This window comes from Betta splendens, chromosome 6 (assembly GCF_900634795.4).
Source record: "Betta splendens chromosome 6, fBetSpl5.4, whole genome shotgun sequence".
NCBI lineage: Eukaryota > Metazoa > Chordata > Actinopteri > Anabantiformes > Osphronemidae > Betta > Betta splendens.
In genome coordinates, this window is record NC_040886.2 from 3,696,632 (window position 1) to 3,723,753 (window position 27,122).

At 44.4% G+C, this 27,122-nt stretch overlaps 1 protein-coding gene and 1 long non-coding RNA gene across 2 annotated transcripts in view; both read right to left on the reverse strand.

Moving 5' to 3' along the window:
* nrn1la (neuritin 1-like a) overlaps positions 1–27,122 on the reverse strand; it is a 45,247-nt gene that overhangs the window by 7,234 nt on the left and 10,891 nt on the right. The window contains exon 2 of the mRNA XM_029154014.3: positions 8,306–8,456. Coding sequence (XP_029009847.1) covers positions 8,306–8,456 — 151 coding nt within the window. The remainder of the gene's footprint in view (positions 1–8,305; positions 8,457–27,122) is intronic.
* LOC129604270 (uncharacterized) lies at positions 15,518–19,592 on the reverse strand. Its single transcript, XR_008695027.1, has 3 exons — positions 18,412–19,592; positions 18,238–18,312; positions 15,518–18,024 (listed from the first exon to the last, which is right to left on the reverse strand). It is a non-coding gene; the product is annotated as an uncharacterized LOC129604270 (long non-coding RNA).

Below are 27,122 nucleotides of genomic sequence, written 5' to 3' on the forward strand. Positions count from 1 at the left end.
ATGCACATTGATACACAGTTCCATTAGTTATTAGGATCCAATAAGTCGCAGCTTAACGAATCAGGTACTCAGTCGACGTACTGCGTTAACAAAATGCCCAACCAAAAATGCACAATGCAGCCAGAGAAAGACGACACACAATTTTACTAAAACAGGTAAGAATCAAACAAGGCACAGGGATGAAATTACAGTATATAGATCAAACAGAGTAGCTGTCAAACTAAGAACTAATGTCTCTGACTGCCTCTGTCAGACGGAGCTACTGTGAGCTACTGCATTGTGGAAAACACACAACGCTGTCAGACGCGGTGGCTTGGATGCGTTTGTGTGTCTGGCCTGCGTCCAGGGCTTAAACACTGGAGCAGTCCACCTCTGACAGAGCGGCTGCTGGAGGACGACGGGCGCCTCCCTGCTGCCAGGGAGGAGCAGATGATGGAGAGGGGTGTGTGGGGGTGTCAGCAGCATCTGGCTCTTGAGGAAAAAGGAAGAAGCGTGTGCGCGTGTGAGACGACAAAGACAGAGATGTGCAGCGGTGCGGAGTTTTTCATCTGTACCACAGTGTGAGTGTGTGTTTGCTGTAGGTGTGCAGGTCTCTGCAAAAGTCACAGGTGGTGCAGAGACAGCAGAAACACAGCGAGGACACTGACAGACAACCAGCTGTTCGCACAATAATAAAACCTCCCGGGAGTTTTCGTGTGGTGCTGCTAACACGGTGCTGAGATGTGGAAACCTCCAAACCCCAGCTCACAGCTTAGTTTTGGACTGGAAGTGACTATTCAGCAATATCAACATCTGAAATCTGACGTTCGAAATCTAAGTTTCATGGCTCCGCAGCAGTGGATCTCTTCATTGGCATCTGAAAAAATGCCAAGAAAGTTGGGTCACAGTTTCCTGTTCACACGAGGGAGCAGGAGTGAGTGAACCAAGACAACCCAGACATGATGAGAGGATTGTGGATGTGAGTGTGCTGGAGAGTCCTGAGAGGTCATGACCCCAGAGAAGCGCGGCTTTAAGACTTACTGCAGCACATGAAGATTAGTTTTTATCAATTCTCTTGAAGGCATCTAAGGCTGCAACTAAGCGTGCAGGACTAGAACTGAAATTAACTGGTTTATCAACTGGCCGTAGAATATTTTATATAGATCCATTAACAAAACAATCCAAATATAATGTAACACACTTCTTCTTCTTCTTTTTATGAATTGCATTTCAAGGTTTCATAATCATTTCTGAATATCCACCAAGAGTTCATGTATATGGAAATAGGTTTGTTTCTATTGAGCTATGTGCTGGTTAACTTCTTCACTGGATGCAATCTGAGGGAAAATGTCCTTCCGGTTGTTCAGCCACTTTGTTCTTCTATAAAAAATCAGTCCTTCCTAATCTCAGCTGATTTTGATCGACACGTAACTAGGAGGAAATTTAAGCTTAGGGATCAGATGTTAAATGAGCATGTGTGTGTTATTGGTTAAAACTGATTGTGTTTGTTTCTAATTGTAAACTATTTGTAGAAATTGTAATACATATTTAAAACTAAGTACTGTACAGACAGGACGCTCTCTCGTTTTTTTTACACTTACAGTTTCATGGTCCTCTTGATAACTAAATGTCTTGGGTCTAATAAAGCAAATATTTATTCCTCAACTCATCTAAATATATACCAGATTGTTCATTGTTGTTATACATTGTTGTAGAATCTATATTCAGTATTTTGTGAAAGTGCTGCAAGGATGAAAATTGAGCAAATGTAGGATCTGTGATCCAAAAAGCTGTGATGGACAAACAACTGGGTCTGAGTCCGGGGAGACAAGTACTTTCCTAAGGTGGAGTGGACAAGAACAACCAGTAAAACCAGCAACAGGGTCAAAGCTCAGTGATGCACACGAGGAACAATGTAAAACACATAGAGCAGAGAAATACAAATAGGTAAAACACCGTGTTACAGCTTGAAACATTTAGACTTAAGCTGCATTGTCATATTTCCCAACAGAGCTGGAAATAACACAACGTTCCTGGAAAAATGTGGATGTTTTCTCACATCCTGCAGAAATGTTAGAACGCACGGTGACTGTTCCGTCCAAGGCTGCTGCACCAACACACACGCATCCCTGTCATAGCCCCTCGGCTGCGTGAATTGAAAAGAAGCAGAGGAATGAAAAGCATTGGGCTATTCTTAGGAGGAGTTGACAAAGCTTTTATATTAAAAGCAACACCCTTCAGCGGCGGTGGCCTTCATCAGGGTTACTGGGTTGACACGCTTCAGGAAGGCTTCCTTCACCTTGTTGCACAGAGAGAAAGAAAATCTGTTTTTCACATCTATGAGACCTGATCTAAATTTTGCAGACTTTGAATGAACCGTGTTTTCTGTGCTTTGTGTTGCATGTGGTGCAGGACTGGCTTTCACAACGCCGTGATCACATATAGGTGACAGTAGCTGCAGGAACCTTCCTCTACCTTTTAAATTATTTCTACATAAATCCACTTTAAACTGAACTTGGGAATATTCGAATCTTTGTTTGGCAGCTTAAATCCTAACAGCTGCATCCTAAATGAGCTGCGGAGCCCAGAGTGACTTTAAACTCTGGCAGGAATAGGAAGAGAAAGACCTGCAATGAGATGCAATGAAAGCATGAATGGCCTTATCGAAATCTGTGGAGGATAAAAATATAAAGGCTGCTCGGAAAGAAGGCTGAATGAAAGGATCTCAGCCTTGTGAGGGAGCGTTTTCTGATAACACCCGTTTTAGCGATCGCTAGACTCCGGCTTTTGTTTGCGTGACTGTAACCAAGGAAACAAAAGGCACATTTTACTTCACTCCTGTACTTTTCAATACTTCGGCTGATTGAGGAGTGTTCTACTTCGCTACCACTGAACCGATTGTCATTCCAGCGAGACCTCTCTTCAAACTTTGATTGTTTTGACAGACTCCAAGTTTGTACCTATGTGAGATAATTGATTTTATTTTCTGACCCGACGACAAACTTTGCTGAATCTTTAATAAAGCAGTGAAAAATTACCGTTTAATCTTATGGCTTCTGTAGCGCGATCCTACTGATCTGCCCTCTGATTGGTGGATCCCTAGTGATGCCTGATGTTACCATGTCAGAGTTTGACCTAACTAACATCTGCAAACAAATTTTATAAACAAACCTTCTGTCTGCCCCCTCATTTAGCCCAAAATGCAGGAATGATTTCATAAAAACTGTATTTAAAAAAATCAAGAAAACAAAGCCTTCGTCTTACTGTGACACACCAAATAATTGAATAAAGGGTTTTATACCATCAAGCCACCTTCAGGGCTGACAGAGGATTACAGTACATTACACGTAATTACACATCTTTTCATACTATGATTAAAAACTAATTGACTAAAATAGTCATTTTAACTACTAATAAATGAAACTATTCAATTGTAAAGTTCTGTAATGTATTTTAGACATAAACCTCTACTGTTATTTTTAAACTGCTGCAAAATGTAGCTTAATGCAATTGTGCTTAATTCCTCTGTATCGTTATCCCCAAATATTTCCTTTTCACCTCAACTACTCTGGATCCACAGTAAGTAAATGCAACAGCATAATGCCTATTGTGAATATGAAGAGTAAAAGCAGCGCTGCACTCCTGGGAGAGCACTGACAATGGAGCAGCCTTGGCCTAGATGCAAATCATAGCCTCCTATTCAGTGTGTGTGTGTGTGTGTGTGTGTGTGTGTGTGTGTGTGTGTGTGTGTGTGTGTGTGTGTGTGTGTGTGTGTGTGTGTGTGTGTGTGTGTGTGTTCTTCAGAGGGGAGCACTGTGCTACCTCCTCATTAGGTGGCTCTGATAGAAGTGCTAAAAACCATGTTCCTAAGCGGAGAGGAGGAAGCAATGGAGGAAGAAAAGGATAACAGAGCACAGGGATGGAGGGAAGTAAAACACAGCGGAGCGGGACAAAGAGGAAAAAGGAGGAAGGGGAACAAGGGAACAAAAAACGAAAGGGAAAAGGAGAAGAAAAGTGAGGCGAGAGAGTGTAAATTAGAGGAAAGTGTGTGTGTGTGTGTGTGTGTGTGTGTGTGTGTGTGTGTGTGTGTGTGTGTGTGTGTGTGTGTGTGTGTGTGTGTGTGTGTGTGTGAACCCATGTCCCCGCATTAGGCAACACTCACACCAAGGTGGCTGGGTTGCAGGATTAGTAGTTTAATTGGTACCTTAAGGAATAGAGGAGACTTAACAACAGTGGAGTGGTTCCATGGGTGGGCTGCAGGGCCATTGTAAGCACACACACACACACACACACACACACACACACACACACACACACACACACACACACACACACACACACACACACACACACACACACACACACGCACACATATACTGTATAGAATATCTTATAAGTAGGATAAACTGACTTTATTAATTTTTAGGTTACAGCAGCAGAGAAGGCAGCAGAAAGAAGACTACAGTACGCTTACTATGTCAGATTCTAGTATTAAATATGTCAATAATATCAAGGCACACACAATTATAAAGCAACTGCAGCGTGGCTCATTTCTATTGCACAATCAAACTGCTCTAAAGTGTCTAATCAGTGGTTCACTGGGCAATGGACAGCCTCAGGAGGAAACAACATTCGATGTGGCTTCTTCAGGCACTTGGGATCTAAGAGTCTGTGACTAAAGGAGCTGCTCAGAGGTGACACTGCATCATACAGGAGGTGGGATGATAGCTTGGCTCCCATCTTCCTCTCCCACTTGCACGGGGGCATCCCCAAAACCACGCTGGCCTTTCAAAGCAGCTCCAGCCTCCTTTAGTCTGCAGATGCTGTGGCACCAGAAGGCCATAAACGACGAGACCACCGGGTCACCAGACCACCTCATTCCCCTCAGATGCCTTTCCTGTAGGGCGTCTGTGCTATGGGACCAGTCCAGGTCAGTCTTCTGGCATTTGTAGGAGTCCGTCCTTCCCTGGATGAGTGGGGATAATGTTAGTGCAGACAGGATCCTGAGCTGAACTTGAGAACCTGCGGCGGCGTCACACTCACAGTCGCCAGTCACAGTCTGCGGCCGCTTTGCCAGCTAGTCCAGTATCCAGTTATCCAGAGATATCTTATCGCTCAGCGCAGGTTGAATGTCTGACTCATTCAGGTGGGAGGGGGCTTTACTCAGGAGGAGGATAACAGCACCTTCAACCCAATGCCTGGCTGCCGGGCGAACGGAAGTGGGTCCATTGGCTGCTCAGAGAGAGGAGACGGGTGAGCACCAGCTTCTGCATCTTGTCAGCGTCACCAGCATTACTTCATTGACTCATTAAGGGACCGGATCAAACAGGAAGCATTGCATTAGCGTAACAAAATAAATATCAAGTGGTGTCAGTGGCTGATGACTGATACAGTCTCCACATGAATCAACGCCTTCAATTTTCCTCTTCTGAGTCTTGATTCATAGTCAGCTTCTGGCAGCATCCCTCGTGGGATAATTCATCTTAATTCATTTTGCATTGACAAAGGCCTCCAACTCACTGATACTGTTGGTTGTCTTCTTCATGTCCCATATGAGATCTAGAAATGATTTTAAGTGAGCGTGACGGCCGCTCTAGAAACGATTCTGCAACCGAGCTGGGGTGAAGTTGGAACGCTTGGGTCATTGTTCTGTTCAAAGGTCCAGTGATGTTAGAACTTCAGCTTCCTCACACACGGAATGAGATCAGGTCCAAGGACGACTGGACCAGAGCTTGAATCCATCCTGCCGACGACACATCGCAGGTGTTCGGAGCCACCATGAGCTTTGCTGTAGGCAGAGTCATCTTTACAGGATGTGCTTCATTCTCCTCCAGCTGCTGACTCACAGGCCTGGATGGGCTCCACGTCACAGGATCCCCACACATCTATGGCTTAATATTTAGGACCAGGCTTAAAACCTTCCTTTATGATGAAGCTTAAAGTTGGAGATGGCTCAAGTCACTCTGAACCGTCTGCTTTAGGCCCAAACAGTGAGCTCCTCTATGTTTCTATCTGTTCATTCTATCAACTAACCTGCTACCATGGATCTACATGTGATTAACTCTTTTTCATCAGACTCAGAAATGTGTGTCTCTAATGAGCAGTTACTGGTCCAACCATTCTGCCTGTGTTCTGTTTCTGCTTCTTGCTGTTCCGCTCCCCCCAAAAGGTCGAGGCATATATCTGCCCACATTAAGCTTGGTTCAGCTGGAGGTGACGATGAGGATCACTAAATTTAATTCAGCCTATTGGAATAGTGTCTGGACAAAGAAAGTCATAATTTGAAAACATTAAGGTAACGTTAAGCTTCATTTTTTCTTAGGATGACAGAAAAATAAAGAAATGAGTGATCAGAAAGTGCGATTAGGTCATTAGGTCAGTCTAGACTTAATGGCGAATTGTTCAGTTGACCTGATCATTATTGAAATACTCCTCTTAAAAGCAACAATGTCAGCCTTGTGGTGACAGCGAAGGTAAAGGGTCCTATTATACTTCATTACTACTGTTTGTTAACAATCATACAGTACCTGCCTGTGTGCAGCGTCTACTTCTGCCATGTTTAGATCCCATCTATCTCGAGTCTTCTGTTATAATTCTATGAGTTGAACTTCATTTTAATACTGTACAAATTCCCGCTGACAGAAACACAGCTTATAAGTCAGCAGTCCTATTCTAAGAGCCCTCACACGTTCCCTCGGCCAAGAGGCCCCAGCTTCTCTGGAAGATGGATGAGGGGTGTGTATAAATAGAGTGGTGAGTGAAGATGACAAAGAGAGAGGGAGGAATGACGGATGGATCCAGGATATAGAGAAATTAAGTGGTGGGAGAGAGGAAAGGGGAAGTGGTGGGCGGTAGAAAGAGATGTTCTGCATGTTTAATCAGTGTCATCGGGCCTTGAGCCCAACAATGAGAGCCTGAAGAGAGCGAGGGCTTGCTGGTAGTAGAGAGGAGGCAGTGCTGTTCATAGAGCAAGTCAAAATAAACACAGAATCCATCACTGAAAATTAGTTTAGGTTTTTCACTTCATGCCAATCAGCTAGTCAGAACCACAACCTACTGTTAAACAAAAGCTTTTCCTTATACATATTCCTTCCCAAGTAGAACAAACACAGTGTATCTGTATCAGCAATCAAGTTAAAGGTTCCCCAGGGAACATGGATAAAAACATTAAAAGCGTTCGGACAGTTGGAAACATTCTGCAGATGAAAACAACTTACCTGAAATGTTAAAAACCAAGACTTTGGAGAAGAGAATAAAAAATGCTCACTTCCAAATTAATTACCAGACCTGGATTGATCAAAACTGAAGGCAACACTCTCAAAGCAACCATCACTCAGATGTCAGTGTATGTGGTGATGTGGGCAGAAACGTTACTTATCACACCCACCAAATTGTTCTACTTTTAAAAGTGTAAATGAAACCTTACAATAGCAACATTAATATTTAAACAATGTATAAATAATGTATAAATGTATTTTATTTAAAACTCACAACACTCTTGTTTTTGAATGTTTTTTCACCCTAATACAAACTTTGAATAAGAATATATTCCAAACACTAAATGTGCAAAACTCAATGACAAATCTTATTCCTGTAAATATTCGTAGGAGTGTCACCATGGACATGCTACTGTTAGCATTTAGCTAGTTGTTTTTTAAAAGAAAGCATGTTTTCACCCTTTTGAAATAACAACAGACACATTTAAAAAAATGTATAAATTTTACATGAAATGAGTCGTTCATTTCAGGTTTTATTGCTTTGAAAAACTAGTTATTTTATGTTCCTTAGTTGCAGAACTGGTGCTACAGCACAAGTCTCATTTACAGCAGTGAATGTCACACTTTTAAAGCTCCGGTGCACTGTTGTGTTTTTATTACAGCAACTCTGCAACAGTTAATCGTTGCTTGAGAACAGGCGTTTGAAGAGCTGATTACTTCTCCATCTGCGTGTGAACAGGTTAAGAATCCGTCCAGCGAGCGATCAGACGCTTCGATCTGCGCTCCGTGCCGACGTACGGCTCGGACGTGGCCTATTGATATCAGATAGCTCACTGGCTTTGTGGGATTGTAAAATGCTTGTCTAAACTTTTTCACAAAGCCTTACGCCTTCATTTCCAGCTCAGAGAATATGTACTGCCTCCCCATGAGAGCTTCTGTCTTTGTTGTTGTTTGTCTTTCCTCTTAAAGCTCCTCGATGCTCGCTAATACTGACCCAGACGGCCTGTGGGCTTTGGCTCTGCATATGTGAATATCCAAACTGTGCAAACCTCCAGATGTGTTTAACGGATTCAGCGTTGTCTGCAGTGTTTGTGTGGAACTACACTGACCTGCAGATGGAGTGTATCTCATGTACGTCCTCGTCCTTGCGGGCGTTGTCTGTCAGACTGTCTCCCAGAGCCATCAGACACTGGGCGAAACCCTTGTAGATGGAGTGACACCTTCTGGCTGAGGCTACGGTGACAGGGCAGGGGCTGAGCACTGGAACACACCATACACAGGAAGGATGGCTGAGCAGCTGAACTACATGGACTAGGAAGACAATCAGTTACGCAGCATTTCTTTTTGTTACACCCTGCAGCTGTTGGACCAGTGTAAGATCAAACACATGAAGCAGTGACTGACAGCTGGAGCACACAATCCTTACTGAATGTGGCCGAGGGTCCAGCATGCACCCTTACTAAGTGAGTGACTGAGCGAGCGAGCAAACTTTATGTGGGAGTTTCCTTCGACCAATTACTCAATCATCAAACAGGAGGAGCCGAGTGTTATGTCCGTTCTGACCTGATCTTTAGCTCTACACGGTAGCTGTTGTTAACAATTACCTCCCCTCAGTGTAGGTGCAACAACACCCAAACCAGCAGCGCATCCAAACACAGGCATTATTTAAGACAAGCTACAGATCTGTCAGCTGTCATGCAGCTCACCAAGCACCTTATGAGTTGTCAGGACACTTGGTGATGGAGAAAAAGCAGGATGCAACATTCATTGTCAGATCCAAGCAGGTACAAATGTTATGGAAGGATGTGACATCCATGACAATCTGAGCTTTGAAGAGGGAAGAGTCAGATTTTTCTATTGCAGATGCAGTTTAATGGCAGGTGTCAGAACCTAAAACCAGAATGTTCAGGTGTTTGGAAGATTTATTTTCTAATTTTATAATATTTCAGATTTGACAAATAGCAAAAGTCCCATTGGGACTCATAAAAGATGTCTCATTGTTTACGCCTGAATTTAAAAGCGTACACTAAACCTCTCCTGCACAAGCACATTTACTCCCAGTCTCACGAGTCATTTAGTTTGTACAGCTATTTACAACACCTCTCCTGTGCAACGCTATTTGTTGAGTCACAACTGGGAGGAAATCTCTCTGACTGATGTATTTTGAGATAATAATTAACACCAGTCAGACGCAATAGTGTTGAACCAGTGAACTCATCCAGCAGAGGCCCATGTCCCACCTGGGATCTGGGCACCGCCGCTATTTGATTAGACTGAGGACGAGCGATGTGATGAAAGCTGGTGGCTGTCCATCTGTGAGCCAGATGTCATTCTGTACAGTACCGCTATCCACCGATTGTTCCGGAGACATTTGTGAAGGAAGAGGATTTTCTAAACTGATGCTGATTCAGCGTCAGCTCCAACCGGCCTCCTTCGGAAAAGGTGCAAATTGTGCATATAGAATAGAAGGACAGTGTGTGTGGATGGTACAGTAGCCAGAGGTTTGTACATGCAGCAACACCGCATGCGTGTACGTATGTGACCCAAGTCCTTCAAGCAGGACGGATTCTCACTGAAGGTTGTAAAGAGGATGTTGCTTATCACTCATAGATAAGTTCAAAACTTACAGAAATGGGCTGAAATGAATTATCAGGCTGGAACATTCCATCAAACCGTCAGATTTTCTGTCTATATTTTTACACTGGTGATAATTATGTCCTAATCTCTGATAATATAGAAGAAAAGCGAAGTTTTCTGACAGAGAATAAATGCGTGGTAGATAAAATAAATCATCCAATCGTTTGACGAAGCTAAATCAACTAACTGATCCCTTAACGAATCTTTCAACAAGTGACTGACAGACACCTTTGTTAAAATAGATAATTTTTGGATATTAGTATCATCCATTAGTTCCATCGTTCTCTTGTTGGATGAGTGATTGTCAGGTGGGAAATATAACTTTAAACCATAGAATACTGTTTAAATGTGATCTAAAAAACACGCCCTGCGATGGACTGGCTGAGCTGCCCATGCACCACCACAACAGAAGGCAGAGAGGACGATGGATGGATAGAACAAGCTCAGTCTTTAGGCACCTGTTGGTGTAAAGCTTCATCTCCCTCAGACGAAGGCGACACCAGGCAACATTATAGTCACCTCTATTCCTTTGATGTTGTCAAAGCCCTAGCAATCCTTCTGGTAGCGCCCAAAGCTGAGACAAGGTTACACAAGTGTTAGCTCATCCCCGAAGAGCCTAATTGTGTCCTGCTGACAGCCAGCTCTCGTCTGGTGCTACTAGGAACCAATATTTCCAGCAAAGACGGGCCTTCTTCAGGGACGGGACGGGCACAGATGCATCGTGTCATGATTAGTGTACGAGACGGCTGGAATAGCGCTCCTGAAGAGCGTGTGACTGTCGTGACAAGTAAAAGTCAGAGCGGAGCCGCGGCTGGAGCCTGGCAGGTGAACACAAGATGCTAATTGGATAAGACACTGCACCACCACAACTCTTCCCCCTCTCCCCAGAGGCCGGATGTTTAATATTTGATGATCCAGACCTTCTCCCACCTCCCCTATTGTCTTTGTGTGTGTGTGTTTTCTATTGATTTCAGGTAGGGTTGTTCAGATGGTCTGAAGACTATTGGCTTTATTCATCTACATCAAGTTTTAATGAAGACCTGAGGAGGAAAATCTGCTTGAGATGGAGAAAAGAAAACTCGTGGGTGAAAGAAGTGGAGGTAGAGATGACAGGAAGCAGACAGCAAAGTGATCGACAATGCTGGGCTAATCGATTAAATCACACAAAGTTTTAGAAATTCATTATGCAAATTCCAATCCAAACGCAGTGAAATTACACGGCTGAGCCGCACACTCAGCGAGGGTGTGCACTGTCAGGCTGTGGTTTCGACACACTGTTAAACCGAGATTAGCAACTGTTCCACCGTCAGTAGATGGAGCATCGTTAACAGTGACAACGCTGGTTGTGCCAGTAAGCTCTAAATTATTTTTAGCAACATGCAAATGATTGAACTATGTGTAGTCAAATTAATAATATTGACTAAATGCAAATCAGCGGAATTGTGGGTGTTCCTCACGACACACAGATTTGAAATTCTACACTTGGTCCTAACTCTTCTTCAGAAAATTGCTCCATGACTCTCTCCACTAGACATTATTCAAACGGAAATGAGCTGCGGGGTGCAGTTGGGAAATCAAGGCAGAGAAGCACATCTGTTCAACTGGCATGGATTTGTAGTTCCTGGTTCGGCTTGTAAACTGGTGATTTGTTTGCTGGGTTGAACCCTCAGCGTGAGGTCGGGGGGTGGGGGGGGGGGGGGGTCATACTGTAGGTGTAGTTTGACTCTAATGGCTATTCAAATGCTCTTTCCCGAGGGACTCAATAAGGTTTGTCGTATCTTATCCAGTAGCAGCTTAGGCATCGGCAAAAGTATCAGTCTTTTGGAGGCAAATAACAGGATTCTTAAAGTTATTAGAATTAAGTCTGTACAAGCAATAAATACATGAAATAGTACTGATTATTTTGTCCCGTTACCAACCTCACCTGTCCAAGTGAAGTATACACCTACTTATTGGTACTAAAGGAAAACTCAGGGGATCAGCACCATCATCAGGGATCATCCTCTGGGGACTGTGACTGTCTATACCAAATTCCATGACAAACCTGTCAGTAGTTTAGACCAGGCTAATGGCTGCTTGTTAATAATGGCATGAAATGTGCATTCATGTGGTGCAGGCTGTGAGGATCTGGATTCCTGCTAAAGGCTCCATTCCCCTTTGGAGATAAAGAAAATAAATCATTGAGTAGGTCTAAGACGTTTCCAACTCTGAATTTAAATAATCTGAACCTACTGAGAATTATTAAAAATCTGGCCGGACTATCCCCATTAGTCAATGGCAAGAATCTGTCAAGGTTAGTGTGGCTGTGAGCTGACTGGCCTGAATTTGAATGGATTCCTTCACACCAGTGGGACTAAACTGCAGACGAATGGTTTGAAATTTGTTAGTGAAATATTACTGCTGCAAAAAAAGTGGCTTTATGACACGAAGACAGAGACAAAAGTAGAAATGCTTACAGAAAAGAAAAGAAGGTTAAACAAACACAAAAAACAGAATAAAAAAGCACGTGAGATTAAAACACAGCTGAAACTACAAAAGATTGTACAGAACACAGAAGCTACAGTAAATGGGACACGTTGGTGTTTAAGGGAAAATACACATCATTAAGGGACAGATGATCAACCGCTTCTCAACCTACGGCGATTAATATTTGATATCTGAACTGACACTGAGCTCAGGAAGAGAGGGAGCGAGGGAACGCAGACAGCAGTGACTGATTGATAGAGACAAAGAGAGACGGGGCCAGGCTCTGCAGACATGATTGTGATCAGAGGACGATAACGAGGATCAAAAGGGACCAGGGAGTGTAGAGAAGCAATTTTCTGAGAGGGGGGTCTATAAATAGCACTGATAAATAGAGTTTGTTTGGCAGAGCACTTTAAGACTATACATGTCAGGAGACATTGCTCTGAGGGGCTCCGTACAGTGTGATTTTTGTGTGGTTGTGGTTTGATGGTCTGGGAGGAGCGTTACTGCTTCAGTCACAAGCCCAGTAAACCAGAGGGACCACAACAGATGGGAGTGATGCCTCCACAGGTTGTCTCCCTCACTGGAAACTCATGGAAGGCGGATCATAGGAGTCTGCACCTTGTTGTGGTTTCAAGTTTATTTCACACACCGAACGGAAGGAAAGGCTGGAGGTCGGATCTTAATCCAGAACAAGGAATCATAGGAACTAACTATTCGTCTCAATTTTAGATTTCTTTTCATCCTTAATCAATAAGGTGATGATTGTTGACATGAATTAATAAACTCTGGCTCTGAAGTTTCCTTAATCCTTGCATTCACTGTAACAGACTTGAACTTGACATGATGTTATGCTTAAACGTGACAATCGTCAATTGCAGTGGTGCTGGCGATGGGGCCAGCTCTATTTATTGTCTGAAGATGGAAAAGAGTAACAGGTGAAGCTGACACAGGGATGAAAACATGCTTTTGTGTCCACAGCTGCCGACTAGAACAACTCATTGAGTTGAATTTTCCTAAACACTCTTCGTTCTGAGTTGTTTAATGTGACGCTACTGCAGCAAAGGAGCTCGAAGACTAACGTCAACTGAACACAACAGTGTTGTTAGTGATCAAAGACTCTGCCTGAAGAGACACAAGTTGCCAGTCGCCCTGAAAAGAGCACAGCTGCTGAAATCGGGACAGGGGGGTGGCAATACTAAAATGTAATTACACTGAAAAGTGAAATATTTAAGTCAACTATTTACTTGAATTTAAATATTTCCTGCGTGTTCACCTGCCAATTTAAATATTAACCCACTTTTTGAGAACTTGTAGCTGAAAGGCCCTAAAACATGACGTTGAATGAACGTTATCCACTGAGTGAACAGTATTTGAGAATTTGAACAGAATCTGTGTTTAGCTATTGAAGCAAATTTACAAAGCTCCTAACTCATAAAAACTGCTGCCATTGCCTCCGACTTATTTTCATTTTTAACTGAAAAGATCTGACACTGTGTTTGTGCTGATAACTTAAACTTAGGGAAATATGAACATAACATGAAGCTTTTCCAACATGGTTGATGAAGACAGCACCATGTTTTGTGGTTATAGGATCATCTTCCACCTCTGAGGGCTCTCACAGGTTTTTAGTCAGTGACAGCGTCTGTAATGAGCGCGTGCGTGGTCCTAGTTTCCCTTGTTTCCAATGGAGATGTGATGTTTACTGTCAGTCAGACTCTGAACCACATGTCTGACAGCTGACACGCGTTCTGATGGATTCACAGAGCAGCGGGGTAGAGAGTTCAGTCTGTCCTCACCATATGTTTGTGCCATAGTGTGTTTTATTTTTTTTTACTTTAACATTTCTGCTCTCAATGAAAAACATCAGAGTTGTTCTTTGTTGTTGTTCTTTCCCCCTTTGCTACATTTTTAACAGCAAGTGTGGAGCAACAAGGACAGTGACAGCTCAGTGTTCAGAGGCCTGCTGCCATTGTACCGACCCAGCCGCCCAACACACACGGCACCGTGATGTCTCTGAGCTTTAAGAAGGAAGAATGAGTATGCGCACACACACACACACACACACACACACACACACACACACACACACACACACACACACACACACACACACACACACACACACACACACACACACACACAGATCTATTCATGAGTCTGCCCATAAGCCAGAGGCTGGCAGGACGAATGCTGACTGGGCCGAAATGCTGCTGATGCCTGCTGCTCACCTCACCTGACAAACACACACACACACACACACACACACACACACACACACACACACACGGAGCGGGGTCTCGGGGGAACCCATTCACATTGATTAGACCTGCAGCTATTTTTCTTCACATGTCAATCCCTTCATTGAATGATCCACATGGTGTTCTGTGACCCTCCACCTTCTCCACCACTCCCTCACACACACACACACACACACACACACACACACACACACACACACACACACACACACACACACATACACCCCCACACACACACAGTGATGGTGATGCTATAGTTGCTTTCACTATGGAAACTTTGGCCTCTGACGTCACCTCATTAAAACCTATGCGTGTGTGTGTGCGTCTGTGCGTGTATGTATGTATGTGTGTGTGTGTGTGTGTGTGTGTGTGTGTGTGTGTGTGTGTGTGTGTGTGTGTGTGATCATGGACAACAACATCTTATAATTAGACCAGTCCACATCAGGTGACCCTTGAATGTGAGTCTGCTGTACAGCAGCTCTCCATTAACACCTCAGGGTGTGTGTGCTTCCCCAGTGCCTGTTATCTCTGTGGGGGAGACAGCATCCCAGAGAGGAGTGGAAATGAAAGCAGGAAAGAAAAATATGAAGGAGAAGCATCCAATCAGCAGCTCCTTGGTTAGCGAAGGCCTTTAGGTAACTGACTTGGAGGAGTGTGGAACATGTGAAGAGGGAGAGAAGTGCTCAGAGCCCCTGTGGACGAGTTCACCGCCTGTTAACAGAAACCGTGGCCTCTTCATAAATCTCGTTTTCTACCCCACAGAACTAATTTTCCTCCAATGTTAAAAAGAGGGCTTGTGTTTTTGTCCACATACAAATATTTCAAATTCATGTCAAATGTGGTTTTCATGCTACAACCATCTCAGGAACCAATGTGTTGACGTCACCGAGGCAACAAATCCACAGAGATGATCTTCATGAACCAGCGTCAGTGTCCTGTATGTGTAATGAGAAAAATTGTGCCTTTGTGCTTTTTCTTATCCAACACAGTCGTCATGTGCTGGTTAGGTGCAACACTGAACATTCTTACACAAACAAATAATCTTTAAACATCTGATGTTCCATTTGACTGACTAATAATTTATGATATATGTTTTTCTTTTACACCCGGACCCTGGCTCCATCCTATCTGACTCCCCACCAGACCCAAGGCTGTTAAAGCCAATGCATCATGTCTTGGAAGCTCGGTGTTCCTTCCTTTGGATAACAAGACATGATGATGCAGAAGTGAGAAAGCAAACATTCTCACTCACAGCGAGATAAAGTGGTGCAAACAATTCCATTGCTGCAAAGAGACATTCCACCAGAGCCAGAGAAAGGGGTTAAAAGGCAGAAACAACTTGAGGATCGCGGGCTCTTTGCATCACACCTTTGTGGTGTGTGCACTGATCTCTCAGTTGGTTTTTGGTTTGTTGATGTGCACCGATTTTTGATTTGCTTTGCCCAAATTTTTTATTGTCCTTTTTTATATTAAATCACATAAAAGACAACTCTCCCATCTGCTTTATGGGAAATTTCCACCACAGTGTGTTCATCCTTTGCATTGATTACTATTCATGTAGAGACTGTTAGCAGCTGTGCTAAGTGGTCAGACCTGAAAGTGAATTGTGAAAGTGAAGTGGGCGATCTAAACGTTCTGTTGCATAGCAGCGGCCACATGAAGGTCACTGAAGGTCACAGCTCTGATCATTTGCAACAGTTTCATTACTATTTTTACCGTGTGTTTGTGTTCATCCCACTGTTCATAGCAACGCTCCCATAGTCCGTCACCAGCTCCCCCTGATGAACACCAGGCTCTTCCTCCCTCACTCACTCCCTCACTCACTCGCTCGTGTCTCGTCTCACTGTGTAGCTTTAACCACGTGCAATTTCTTTCTGTAAGTAAAGCAGACATTTGCCAGATTGTGCGAACCCAAAGCACGGTCTCACACTCACTCAATCATGCATCAGTATCAGTGCAGATCTTATTCACAGTCAAAAGCGAGTGGAGTAGTTCCTGTTGGCTCGTGTCTCGTCTGGGTTTTTACCCTGCGTCCATAAACCATGCGTGACGGAGCGGAGCTCCTGCTTCTGTGCAGCCAGTCGATTGAGCAATTTGCACCGTGGTTTCATCACAGCAACGCAGCTCACAGACGCATTAGTGGGAGTCCATGTTCACATCACTCAACAAGCCTCCGAAGCGCCATGCTAGTAGTTATCATCCTAATGCAAACAATAACGTTATGTTCAGATTCATTTGATGGCGAAACAGTCAGAAATGTAACTGTCCTATCGCTGTCACCTCAGTTTGCACCCTGTAAGTTCAAATGATGCATCAGTCCAACAGGGTCCAGTGGTTGTAGAGTATGAAATTCTACTCCTAATGTTTTATAGTAGTCACATCCTGCTATCCAGTGGTCCCTGAACACCTCACACTGTTACTGAGCCACGGGCGGCCGAGACGCTGTCCTGTCCCTGAAGGTGCTTCAGACCGAGTATGACGCGTCTCTGTCCTCAGTGGATGCAGCTGATTACTGCCTCCTGTCTTGTGGGACTAGATCACTTGCAACCTCCTTGATCAGCCTGACAACCAACATTTGCCACAGTTTAGTTAAAGTGGTTAACGTGATGTGTATGTGTGTGTGTTCTCAGTAGGAAGCAGTAAGTTCATCCTTCTTTTCTGCCCCCAACCAAAAACACGATTGGTTCCACAAACAGAAAAAAAAAAGAAGGTAGAAAAATCCCATTCTCATAATTAGGCTGATGTTTGTATTTACTGGCATTTACAACACAAAAGTAGCTGCTGCTGCACTCGAAGACAAATCTAGCTTTGATCTTAATATATTTGTGCACCAGACACTTGGCAGGAGCAAGACGTTTAATAGCAAACAGGCGGGTGATGACAACTTTACATCTAAAGCAGTGCTGGAATTAAATAACTCTCCAAATGTACGCAGGTCTTTCAAGTCTGGTAAGAGTCGTGATCAGTGAGTAAATTGGAAACGCGTGTGTGTGTGGGCGTGTGTGTGTGTGTGGGGGGGGGGGGGGGGGGTGCGGGGGCAGGGTTGTGGGGTTGTGTGTGTGTGTTCCCTGGTTTGATGTAAATTGGGCAAATTGGAGCTTGATGCTGTATTTTGCAGCCCTCTTCCCTCCCACTGCAGGGAGGCTTTCATAAAGGAAATGCATTTCAAAGAAATGCCTCTTCTGATATTTTATTGTTCTGCTATTAATCAGCTGCTCCTATTTACTCAATGAGCAGTTTTATGTCCACCTCTGGATGACGTGGGTGACTGTATTGAACAGCGTGCTGTCTCGGCCCCGCTGCCTGCTGACTGTAGGCCGTGGAATATTCATGGGAGGATCAGGCGCGTGAGGTCACCGCTGGAGTAGAACAGTCACAACACGCAGGCTACACGAGCCTGCTAAAACTCTGCTCAAGAGACGGTTCCATCTTCACTGCTGCTAATGGGCCTGAGTGACCGCCGGCTGTATGAAAGTAAACAGGAAGTGAGCAGTTATGACATCATTCTACTGATTTTTCACTTAAGTGCATGTGAATAGCATCAATCATCAGAAATGGCCCCAAAAAATGCCAAGTTAGAAAGTTAATATGACAAATGACAAAAAGCCTTGTACTGGCTGTAATATATGTTGCTATGGTTACACTGTCTTTTTTTGCTCTGTCAGCAGAACATCCACCTTCACTAGCAGATCCTCCCTGTTCCACGGTGAAATCAATGCAGCTTCAAACCACGTTTGTACATGAAGCTGTAACTAAAGAGACGGAGAGAAAATTAGCTGTTCGCTAAACTAGCAATTACAAACAGGTACACAACAATTACTGCAGGCTCTCCAGGAAAAGAGCGCGCTTACACACACACTCCCCACTCGTTTGCTTAACAAACAGCTCCCTAAAGGCGCTGCCTTTAGCGCTGCTGCGTGTCCTTCCCCCGTCAGACGAGGTGATGCTGCTGCTCCACGGCCTGCATCTGTGCACACACCCTCCTGCTTCACCTAATTGACCGGCTGCTGCTGTCGAGACGACTGAACTCTTCATCTACTTTGAACTTTCTGCGCCGCTGCAGCAGAGAACTCATTTCAGTTCACTCAGCTACAATATGTAAAACACAGTCCGTGGCATGAGTTTCGTGCTGTTGTCAGATCCGATCCATAAGCACTTTTCTTTCATCAACGTCTTGATTGCTGGAGGTTTCTTTCGCTCTTCAGCTCATCTTGTTTTGTGTTTAGGGCTGAATGTGGTTTGTAGTTATGAAGGTAATCAGACACACTGATGCATCACCAGCAGATACAAAACCGGACTACTGGTTCACAAATGGTTTTGCAGGTACGGATAAAATATAATTCTCCTTTCACTGCTATGTACTGTATCTTTCTATCTGTTCATCCTTCCTTTCTTTGTTTCTTTTCCTCTCTTCCTTCGTTCCTTCCTTCCTCCTTCCTTCCTTTCTTCCTTCCTTCCTTCCTTCCATCTTTCCTTCCTTCCTTCATTCCTCCTTTCCTTCCTACCTTTTTCCTTTCCTTCCTTCCTTCCTTCCTTCCTTCCTTCCTTCCTTCCTTCCTTCCTTCCTTCCTCCTTTCCTTCCTTCCTTCATTCCTCCTTTCCTTCCTACCTTTTTCCTTTCCTTCCTTCCTTCCTTCCTTCCTTCCTTCCTTCCTTCCTTCCTTCCTCCTTTCCTTCCATCCTTCCTTCCTTCCTTCATTCCTTCCTACTTCCTTCTTTCCTACTTCCTTCCTTCCTTCCTTCCTTCCTACTTCCTTCCTTCCTACTTCCTTCCTTCCTTCCTTTCTCCTTTCCTTCCTTCCTTTCTACCTTCCTTCCTTCCTTCCTTCCTTCCTTCCTTCCCTTCCTTCCTCCTTTCCTTCCTTCCTCCTTTCCTTCCTACCTTTTTCCTTTCCTTGCTTCCTTCCTTCCTTCCTTCCTTCCTTCTTTCCTTCTTTCCTTCCTTCCTTCCTTCCTTCCTTTCCTTCCATCCTTCCTTCCTTCCTTCATTCCTTCCAACTTTCCTTCCTTCCTACCTTTTTCCTTTCCTTCCTTCCTTTCCTTCCTTCCTTCCTTCCTTCCTTCCTTCCTTCCTTCCTTCTTCCTTCCTTTCCTTCTTCCTTTCCTTCCTTCCTTCCTTCCTTCCTTCCTTCCTTCCTTCCTTCCTTCCTTCCCTTCCTTCCTTCCTTCCTGTCTTTTTCTATTCCTTCCTTCCTTCTTTCCTTCCTTCCTTCCTTCCTCCTTTCCTTCCTACCCTTTTCCTTTCTTTCCTTCCTTCCTTCCCTTCTCCTTCCTTCCTCCTTCCTTCATTCCTTCCTTCCTCCTTACTTTATTCCTTCCTTCCTTTCTCATTTCCTTCCTTCCTTCCTTCCTTCCTTCCTACTTCCTTCTTTCCTACTTCCTTCCTTCCTTCCTACTTCCTTCCTTCCTTCCTTCCTTCCTCCTTTCCTTCCATCCTTCCGTCCTTCCTTCCTTCCTTCCTTCCTTCCTTCCTTCCTTCCTTCCTTCCTTCATTCCTTCCAACTTTCCTTCCTTCCTTCCTTCATTCCTTCCTTCCTTCCAACTTTCCTTCCTTCCTCCTTTCCTTCCTTCCTTCATTCCTCCTTTCTTTCCTACCTTTTTCCTTTCCTTCCTTCCTTCCTTCCTTCCTTCCTTCCTTCCTTCCTTCCTTCCTTCCTTCCTTCTTTCCTTCCTTCCTTCCTTCCTTCCTCCTTTCCTTCCATCCTTCCTTCCGTCCTTCCTTCCTTCCTTCCTTCCTTCCTTCCTTCCTTCATTCCTTCCTTCTTTCCTTCCTTCCTACCTTTTTCCTTTCCTTCCTTCCTTCGTTCCTTCCTTCCTTCGTTCCTTCCTTCCTTCCTTCCTTCCTTCCTTCCTTCCTTCATTCTTCCTTTCCTTCCTTCCTTCCTTCCTTCCCTTCCTTCCTTCCTTCCTTCCTGTCTTTTTCTTTTCCTTCCTTCCTTCTTTCCTTCCTTCCTTCCTTCCTCCTTTCCTTCCTACCCTTTTCCTTTCTTTCCTTCCTTCCTTCCCCTCTCCTTCCTTCCTCCTTCCTTCATTCCTTCCTTCCTCCTTACTTTATTCCTTCCTTCCTTTCTCATTTCCTTCCTTCCTTCCTACTTCCTTCTTTCCTCCTTCCTTCCTTCCTTCCTTCCTACTTCCTTCCTTCCTACTTCCTTCCTTCCTACTTCCTTCCTTCCTTTCTACCTTTCTTCTGCCTTCCTTCCTCACTTTTTACCTTCCTTCCTTCTTCCTTTCCTTCCTTCCTTCCTGCCTCCTTTTCTTCCTTCATTTCTCCCTACTTTCCTTCCTTCCTTCCTACCTTCCTCCTTTCCTTCCTTCCTTCCTACCTTCCTCCTTTCCTTCCTTTCTTCCTACCTTCCTCCTTTCCTTCCTTCCTTCCTTCCTTCCTTCCTTCCTTCCTTCCTTCCTTCCTTCCTTCCTTCCTTCCTTCCTTCCTTCCTTCCTTCCTTCCTTCCTTCATCCCTTCCTATCAGTTTAATCTAAAAATCCACAGCATCCTTCCTACTAACCCTGAATCCATGAGGTGATTAATATTCTATCCAGCAGCTTCACAGATGATGTCACGAAGGAGGGCTTCCGGCGTGTTTCCCTGAGAAACGATGGAATTGCAGTGTTTACCGATGCATCGCTCCTGGTCCCTGAGCCATTAACGCTGCGCTGTGCTGCATTAGTGCTGCAACATCATCCAAGCTTCTTTCAGTTCACCAGGCAAATGTGCAGCAGTGAGGACGTCTCTGTCCGTGGTTCCATCAGCAGCTGGTGTTGACTGCTCTGTACAGTGTTTGCTGCATGTTGCAGGTTTATTTGCATCACTAAGTGGAACTAGAGTAGAAGCTGTGATGTCCTCCACTGCAGCGCTGCAAGTTCTCAGACAGGTTTTACTAAGTCTATTACTTGTTTATTCTTTTATTTTGTGCACACAATCTCATTTACAACTACAAATCCGACACTATGTATCCAACTAACTAATACTGGACGAAAACCCAACGTAGTAGAGGATTTAGTGACGACGAGCTGCGTAATAAGACATGGAGCCTTATTGGCTCCGTGCTGGCTTTAGGTTGCTGGTGCATAGCCAATTACACTGACTGACTGCCAAACCTGTGTCGCCTCCTGACAAACAAACATGGAGAGTGTAATTAAGGTGGTTTGGAGCCCAGGCCAGCGCAAACAAAGCTGGACAGATGAGAAGGAGTTTGGCACAGAGACTGTCTGCATCAGCAGAAAACCACCTAAACAGGTCCACTGGTGGAAACCATGAACTCTACTACTGTAGGTCTGTGAGTCACCTGGTAAGATGGTCACAGATATGCAAGTCTGGCCTGTTGTCATTATTAACATTAATTCATTCATATGCAACAAAAATGAGCTATTATCAAGCTACATCAAAAATTATGTAGCTTGATAACAACCTTACCTCCATATAAACATTGTGATTCTCTCTGTGTTTTCGTCATTTGTCCCAGATTTTTCTTACTCTTTCTTTCTTAATTTAAGTTTGTAGATGTTTTGTAAGAATCTTTATGAGCAGAGCAATAAAAGACAAGATAAATCCAGAATGCCGTTAAAACAGAGTGGATCAAAAGCACAATTCTTTTAAAAACAATACTCCTGGAGGTTACATGCAGTGGGTAACAAAGTTTGTGAGAGGCACCAGACTGACGGGTGCCTTTAAGCTGGAGGATCAGGCCGGTTGGTGGGTGCTTATACAGTTCAGCAGGGCCTCACCAGACGAAAACTGGGAACCAGGACAAAGTTCATTTATACTTGGAATGGGGAAAATCTGATGGGGGTTCAGTTACAGTAGGTTGGAAATGCGAGAAATGCTTTTTTATATAGAAAAATCTGGGTGCGAAGGTTCAGCAGAGTTTACCCTGAATTAAATCCCCACAGCTCATCTGCATTGTTTCATCACATTGAGCAGCGTGTTAACACAGCTCGGTAAAGTTGGGCAGGAACACAGACTCCCTGCGTTTTGGAAATATGCAAGGTTCCGCTGATGAATATGTATAAGGCTCAGCCCGAACCGCAGCAGCACATGCGTAAAGTGAATGCCTCCAGAGGCAGACTCTGATGGGTACAACCCCACTCTCACACAAGGCGATCTAACGGCAGCAATCCTCTGAGTACGAGCGACTGATGCACTTATGTGAGGAACAGAAAGAGGATGTTGCTAAGAATTTTAAGACAGGAAACAAAAATGGGAGGAAGCACAGAATAGAAGAGGCTCTGGGGAAAGGTTGGATGATGGGATGGTGATGGGGGAACTCCTCCTTTTTCACCTTGAGAAGGTAGATGATCAGTGGTGGGAAGTGTGTGCGTATGTGTGTGTGTGGGGGGGGGGGTACAGCTGTTCAACCTGGGTTGTAACTAAAGAGAGAGAGAAATCGCAGAGAGACTAAAAGAAAGTTGATAAATAAGTGAAAGTGACTGAGATAGTTACAAGTAAGATGGAAAGACACAGACAATGAGGCAGAGACCACATCGTCCTGCTGTGGTAAAGATCTGTCACTTTCTCCGATAAAACAATGAAGGCAGTGATGTGTGGCCATGATTGTTCTTGGTGATTTCCCTGCTGGTCTCTCACACTCACACACTTGCTATTGTAAGTGATCCAGAGCACACACACTCCTGCTTAGCTTTCAGTCGCCCCACAGCAACATGGGGGTGATTAAACAGACCTTTGAACAAATGGCATTTGTTGAGAAATGTGTGTTCGCCTTTCAAAAAGAGTGTGTGTGTGTGTGTGTGTGTGTGTGTGTGTGTGTGTGTGTGTGTGTGTGTGTGTGTGTGTGTGTGTGTGTGTGTGTGTGTGTGTGTGTGTGTGTGTGTGTGTGTGTGATTGTTGGGGATCCTCCAGATATTTAAAGCTGAATGAGTCCCACATCTTGCTCTCACGCATTCATACACACCTCAGTGACTGTTGCACCTCAGGAGGCCGAGGATCTAATCATTTTGGCAGAAAGCTTTTACATTAGCTCGTGTGTTTTATTCAGCACAGTTGCTCTCATCAGACACCACCCCCTTCCCCCCACACCAACATCAGGACCGAGTGTGACGATAAAACAAACGCACCCACCGCAGGAGAGGGGAGCCACAAGAAGCTCGCTTCCAAACTGACAAAGGCATCAGCTGTTTTTTTTCATAACAGCATCGATGTGTGAAGCGAACGAGCATGAAACAGATGAAGTTTTCACTCTTTGGCTTTATTGGACTCCACAAACCTCGTTTGCTTGTCCTCTGGCCTCAGCGATCTCACATCCAGCTGCCAGGCCATTAAAAGCAAATAAGAACCGCGCTTCTCTCGGACTCATTCCAGGCGTTTCCTCTCATCCGGCCTGATGACTCTGTTGACGGTGTGGGCGTTTAACTGCAACCTGCTGAGCAATAAAACTGGATTCCTTATGGTAAAGTAAAACAAGAAAACGAGAAGAAACGCTTACAAAAACATTTGTTAAAATACAAACTCCAGAACTGCTCCACACTGGCTGAGTCCAATTTGCAGGAGCCACACACGCGGTTATTATGTGTGAGGTGGATCTCAGAGTTTAGCAAAGCGTTTGTTTCTTACTCAGACTCCTGAGATAATGACTGTGGTTTTAATCCACTGTCTGTGGCCATCTCTGATTCTGCTCAGAGCTTATGTAAATGTAGCTCTAAAAATAATTATTACAGTTTCTGCCAGAATTACGCACAGTTCTGATGTGTCCTCTATTCAACATCACCAAATGTGTGCACGGTTCTAAAACAACCAATAAGTGAGCACTGAAATGGCACAAATGATGCCGTGCACCCGGAGGAAAGCTCATCTGTCACTACGGAGCAGGGCTCTGGTTCACGCCACAGCTGCACAGATTGGCTTTTCACATTAATTGGCAATATGAAGATCTTCTTTTCCACCAAATCCTCTTCAAAACAAATAAAAGCAAATATCGAGGCATAACATGTGGCTTTCATTATGTTCGAGCAGCAAAAGTAAGTGAAGAAAATAGCCCGCTTGGGTTTTTTAAAGCACTGAGGGTCACCTGAAAAGGCCAGGCCAGCTGCCGTCCTGGTTTTAAACAAATTAGTTAATAACCTCCACCTTATCCAGTAATTTTATGTGTGTGTGTGTGTGTGTGTGTGTGTGTGTGTGTGTGTGTGTGTGTGTGTGTGTGTGTGTGTGTGTGTGTGTGTGTGTGTGTGTGTGTGTGTGTGACACAGACCTGTTAATATGATGATGAAGGTGCACATTTTTAGCTACTCCAATTGGTGCTTATTTTGAAATACTCTAAAAGCTAATCAGAGAATGAGTTCTCAACTTTTCAGTCTATTGTGTCTCCAATGGCAAACACTTGACGAGATTAGATTAGATCATAAAAACAATATGGAGCAAATAGTTTCATTAAACCATTTTAAATCTAGCATGTCATCATGTCATCATAGAAAACCCTGCCTCAGCCAGTGTACAACCTTGACCTGACTGATCTGTAGCTTAACACAGTCTGGATTCACTATTAATTATCACAGTATGTGGCTGGTGAAGAAGAGATGAGAAGCTTTAACTCTGTGTATGATCATTTGAAGTAACTGAACAGTTCGCAGCGTCACGTGAAACTCAGTCATGGTCACTTGGGTGTGATCCCTAACAGTGAAACCGTTGGCACGGCACTGACCGAGTCTCTGCGTCCTCCCTCCAAGACTGCAACGCTGTCAACGCCCTGCCAGCAGCAGATGGTTCAATTAAGCGACTACCTATTCTGCTACACAAATTAATCGGACCCACAAATATTCACACGAGTGATGTTCATGGCCTTGCAGCAGAGGCCGTCGGCTATTGGTTGGTGCATAATTCAACCTAAAAGCTTGTTAGGGAGCGCTCACAACGGAGCTATAATAAAAGATTGATGATTAAAAAAAACTCTTTAGCTAGCCACGTTATGTAAAGCAATACAGCAGCAGTTCCAAGGTGACACGGAAAAGCAGGAGAGACGGAAGAGATTAAAGAGAGAGAGAGCGATACAGCCAACAGGACACGGTGACAAACGCACAACAAGCAGGAAAACTCGAGGACGCGTGACAGCGAAGAACAAGCGCAGAACAAGCGCAGAACGGGCCTCAGAGCAGCGGAGAGCACCAGAGACAGAGAGAGAGATCTCAGATGTATTAATGAAGGTCTCCCTGAGGCACTGGACCACGTCTCCAGACAAGTTACAACCTCTCCAGACCAAACAGTAGAACACAGCACATTACAGCACGGAGACAAACAATTGCCTGCAGCGGCCTACGGAACGTATGGGCCGGGCCAGCAACAGGAGGAGAAGCTCCCACAAACACAGTGAATACACGGGAAACGCAGCCAAGTCAGTGTAGAGATGCACAACAAAGAGGTTGAGTCACTTTGACTCTCAAAGCCAGACTGTGTGTGAAATGAAACAAGTCATCGACTGGTAGCTTTAAAAGATTGAAGAAGCATCTTGTGACTCCAAAGTGTTTGGATGGCCAGCTGTTCCCTGGCCAGATGTGGGAGCGCTGTTGAGATTAGCAAAATCACCTAACGACGGCGCTGGATGATGGAAGCATTCTGACTGGGGGCGATGCGTCCCTATCTACCTGTAAATCTCAGGACTCACACACATCAAATGAACAAGATGAAAAGATCAATTTGTCCCCAAAACAACTGGAGTGGAAAGGGAAGAGATGGGAAGGGGCTGCTCTTCATTTGGTGATTGGGTCCATGGCTTCCAGTCATCAGGCAAGCATCACATCAGCTGCCATGGATTCACAGCCAGCTATAGAAACGACCATTAACTGCTACAGTGTCTGCTGATGACTGTTAGTGTCGGTAGCTGTTGTTGTTTCACTGGTTTCCTTGTTTTGTCTTTCTAAAGTCAGAGGAAATGAACCATGTAGCCGCATCGATCGAGCATCTGGCACATGCATGTGTATGAGGAGGAACCACCTCACTCCCTGTGAAGAAGACAAAGTGGGAGGTATATTGTGGTGGACGGAGCCACTGACCCTCTTGTTGAGTTAATGAGCTTTTATTGACTTCAGCTCCAGAAGCTTCTGCTGTAACTTATCACTGTTAGCACCTAACTCCCCAGAAGCACAACACACAGGGGAGCCAGCTCACACACACACACACACAGACACGCACACACAGACACACACATATACAGTGTCTGTTTGTGTAAGACCCATACAGACATGGGAGCTCACACACAAACCCTCATGGGATTCAGAACCACAGAACTTCACAGTCCACGTTTTAACCGCTTGGTGCCTCTAACAACTAGATGGTGCGTTTATGTTTCTTTGAGATCATTTGTCACTTTAAAAGCTACATGTTGGCGATTTACATGTAGGCTACTGTTATGTGCAGGGGTCACGAGGGTCAGCAGTTGTTTAGTCAAAACGTTTGGCTCCAAAACGTTGGAGGGGAATACACAGGTAAGAACCTACAGAATAAACATTTCAGATTTACCTTGCGGGTGCATGATCAATTGATTGATAGGTGTAAATGTTCTCATGGTTTGCCAAAAATACAAAGTGAGTAATAACTCAATTGGGGGGGGCTTTACCA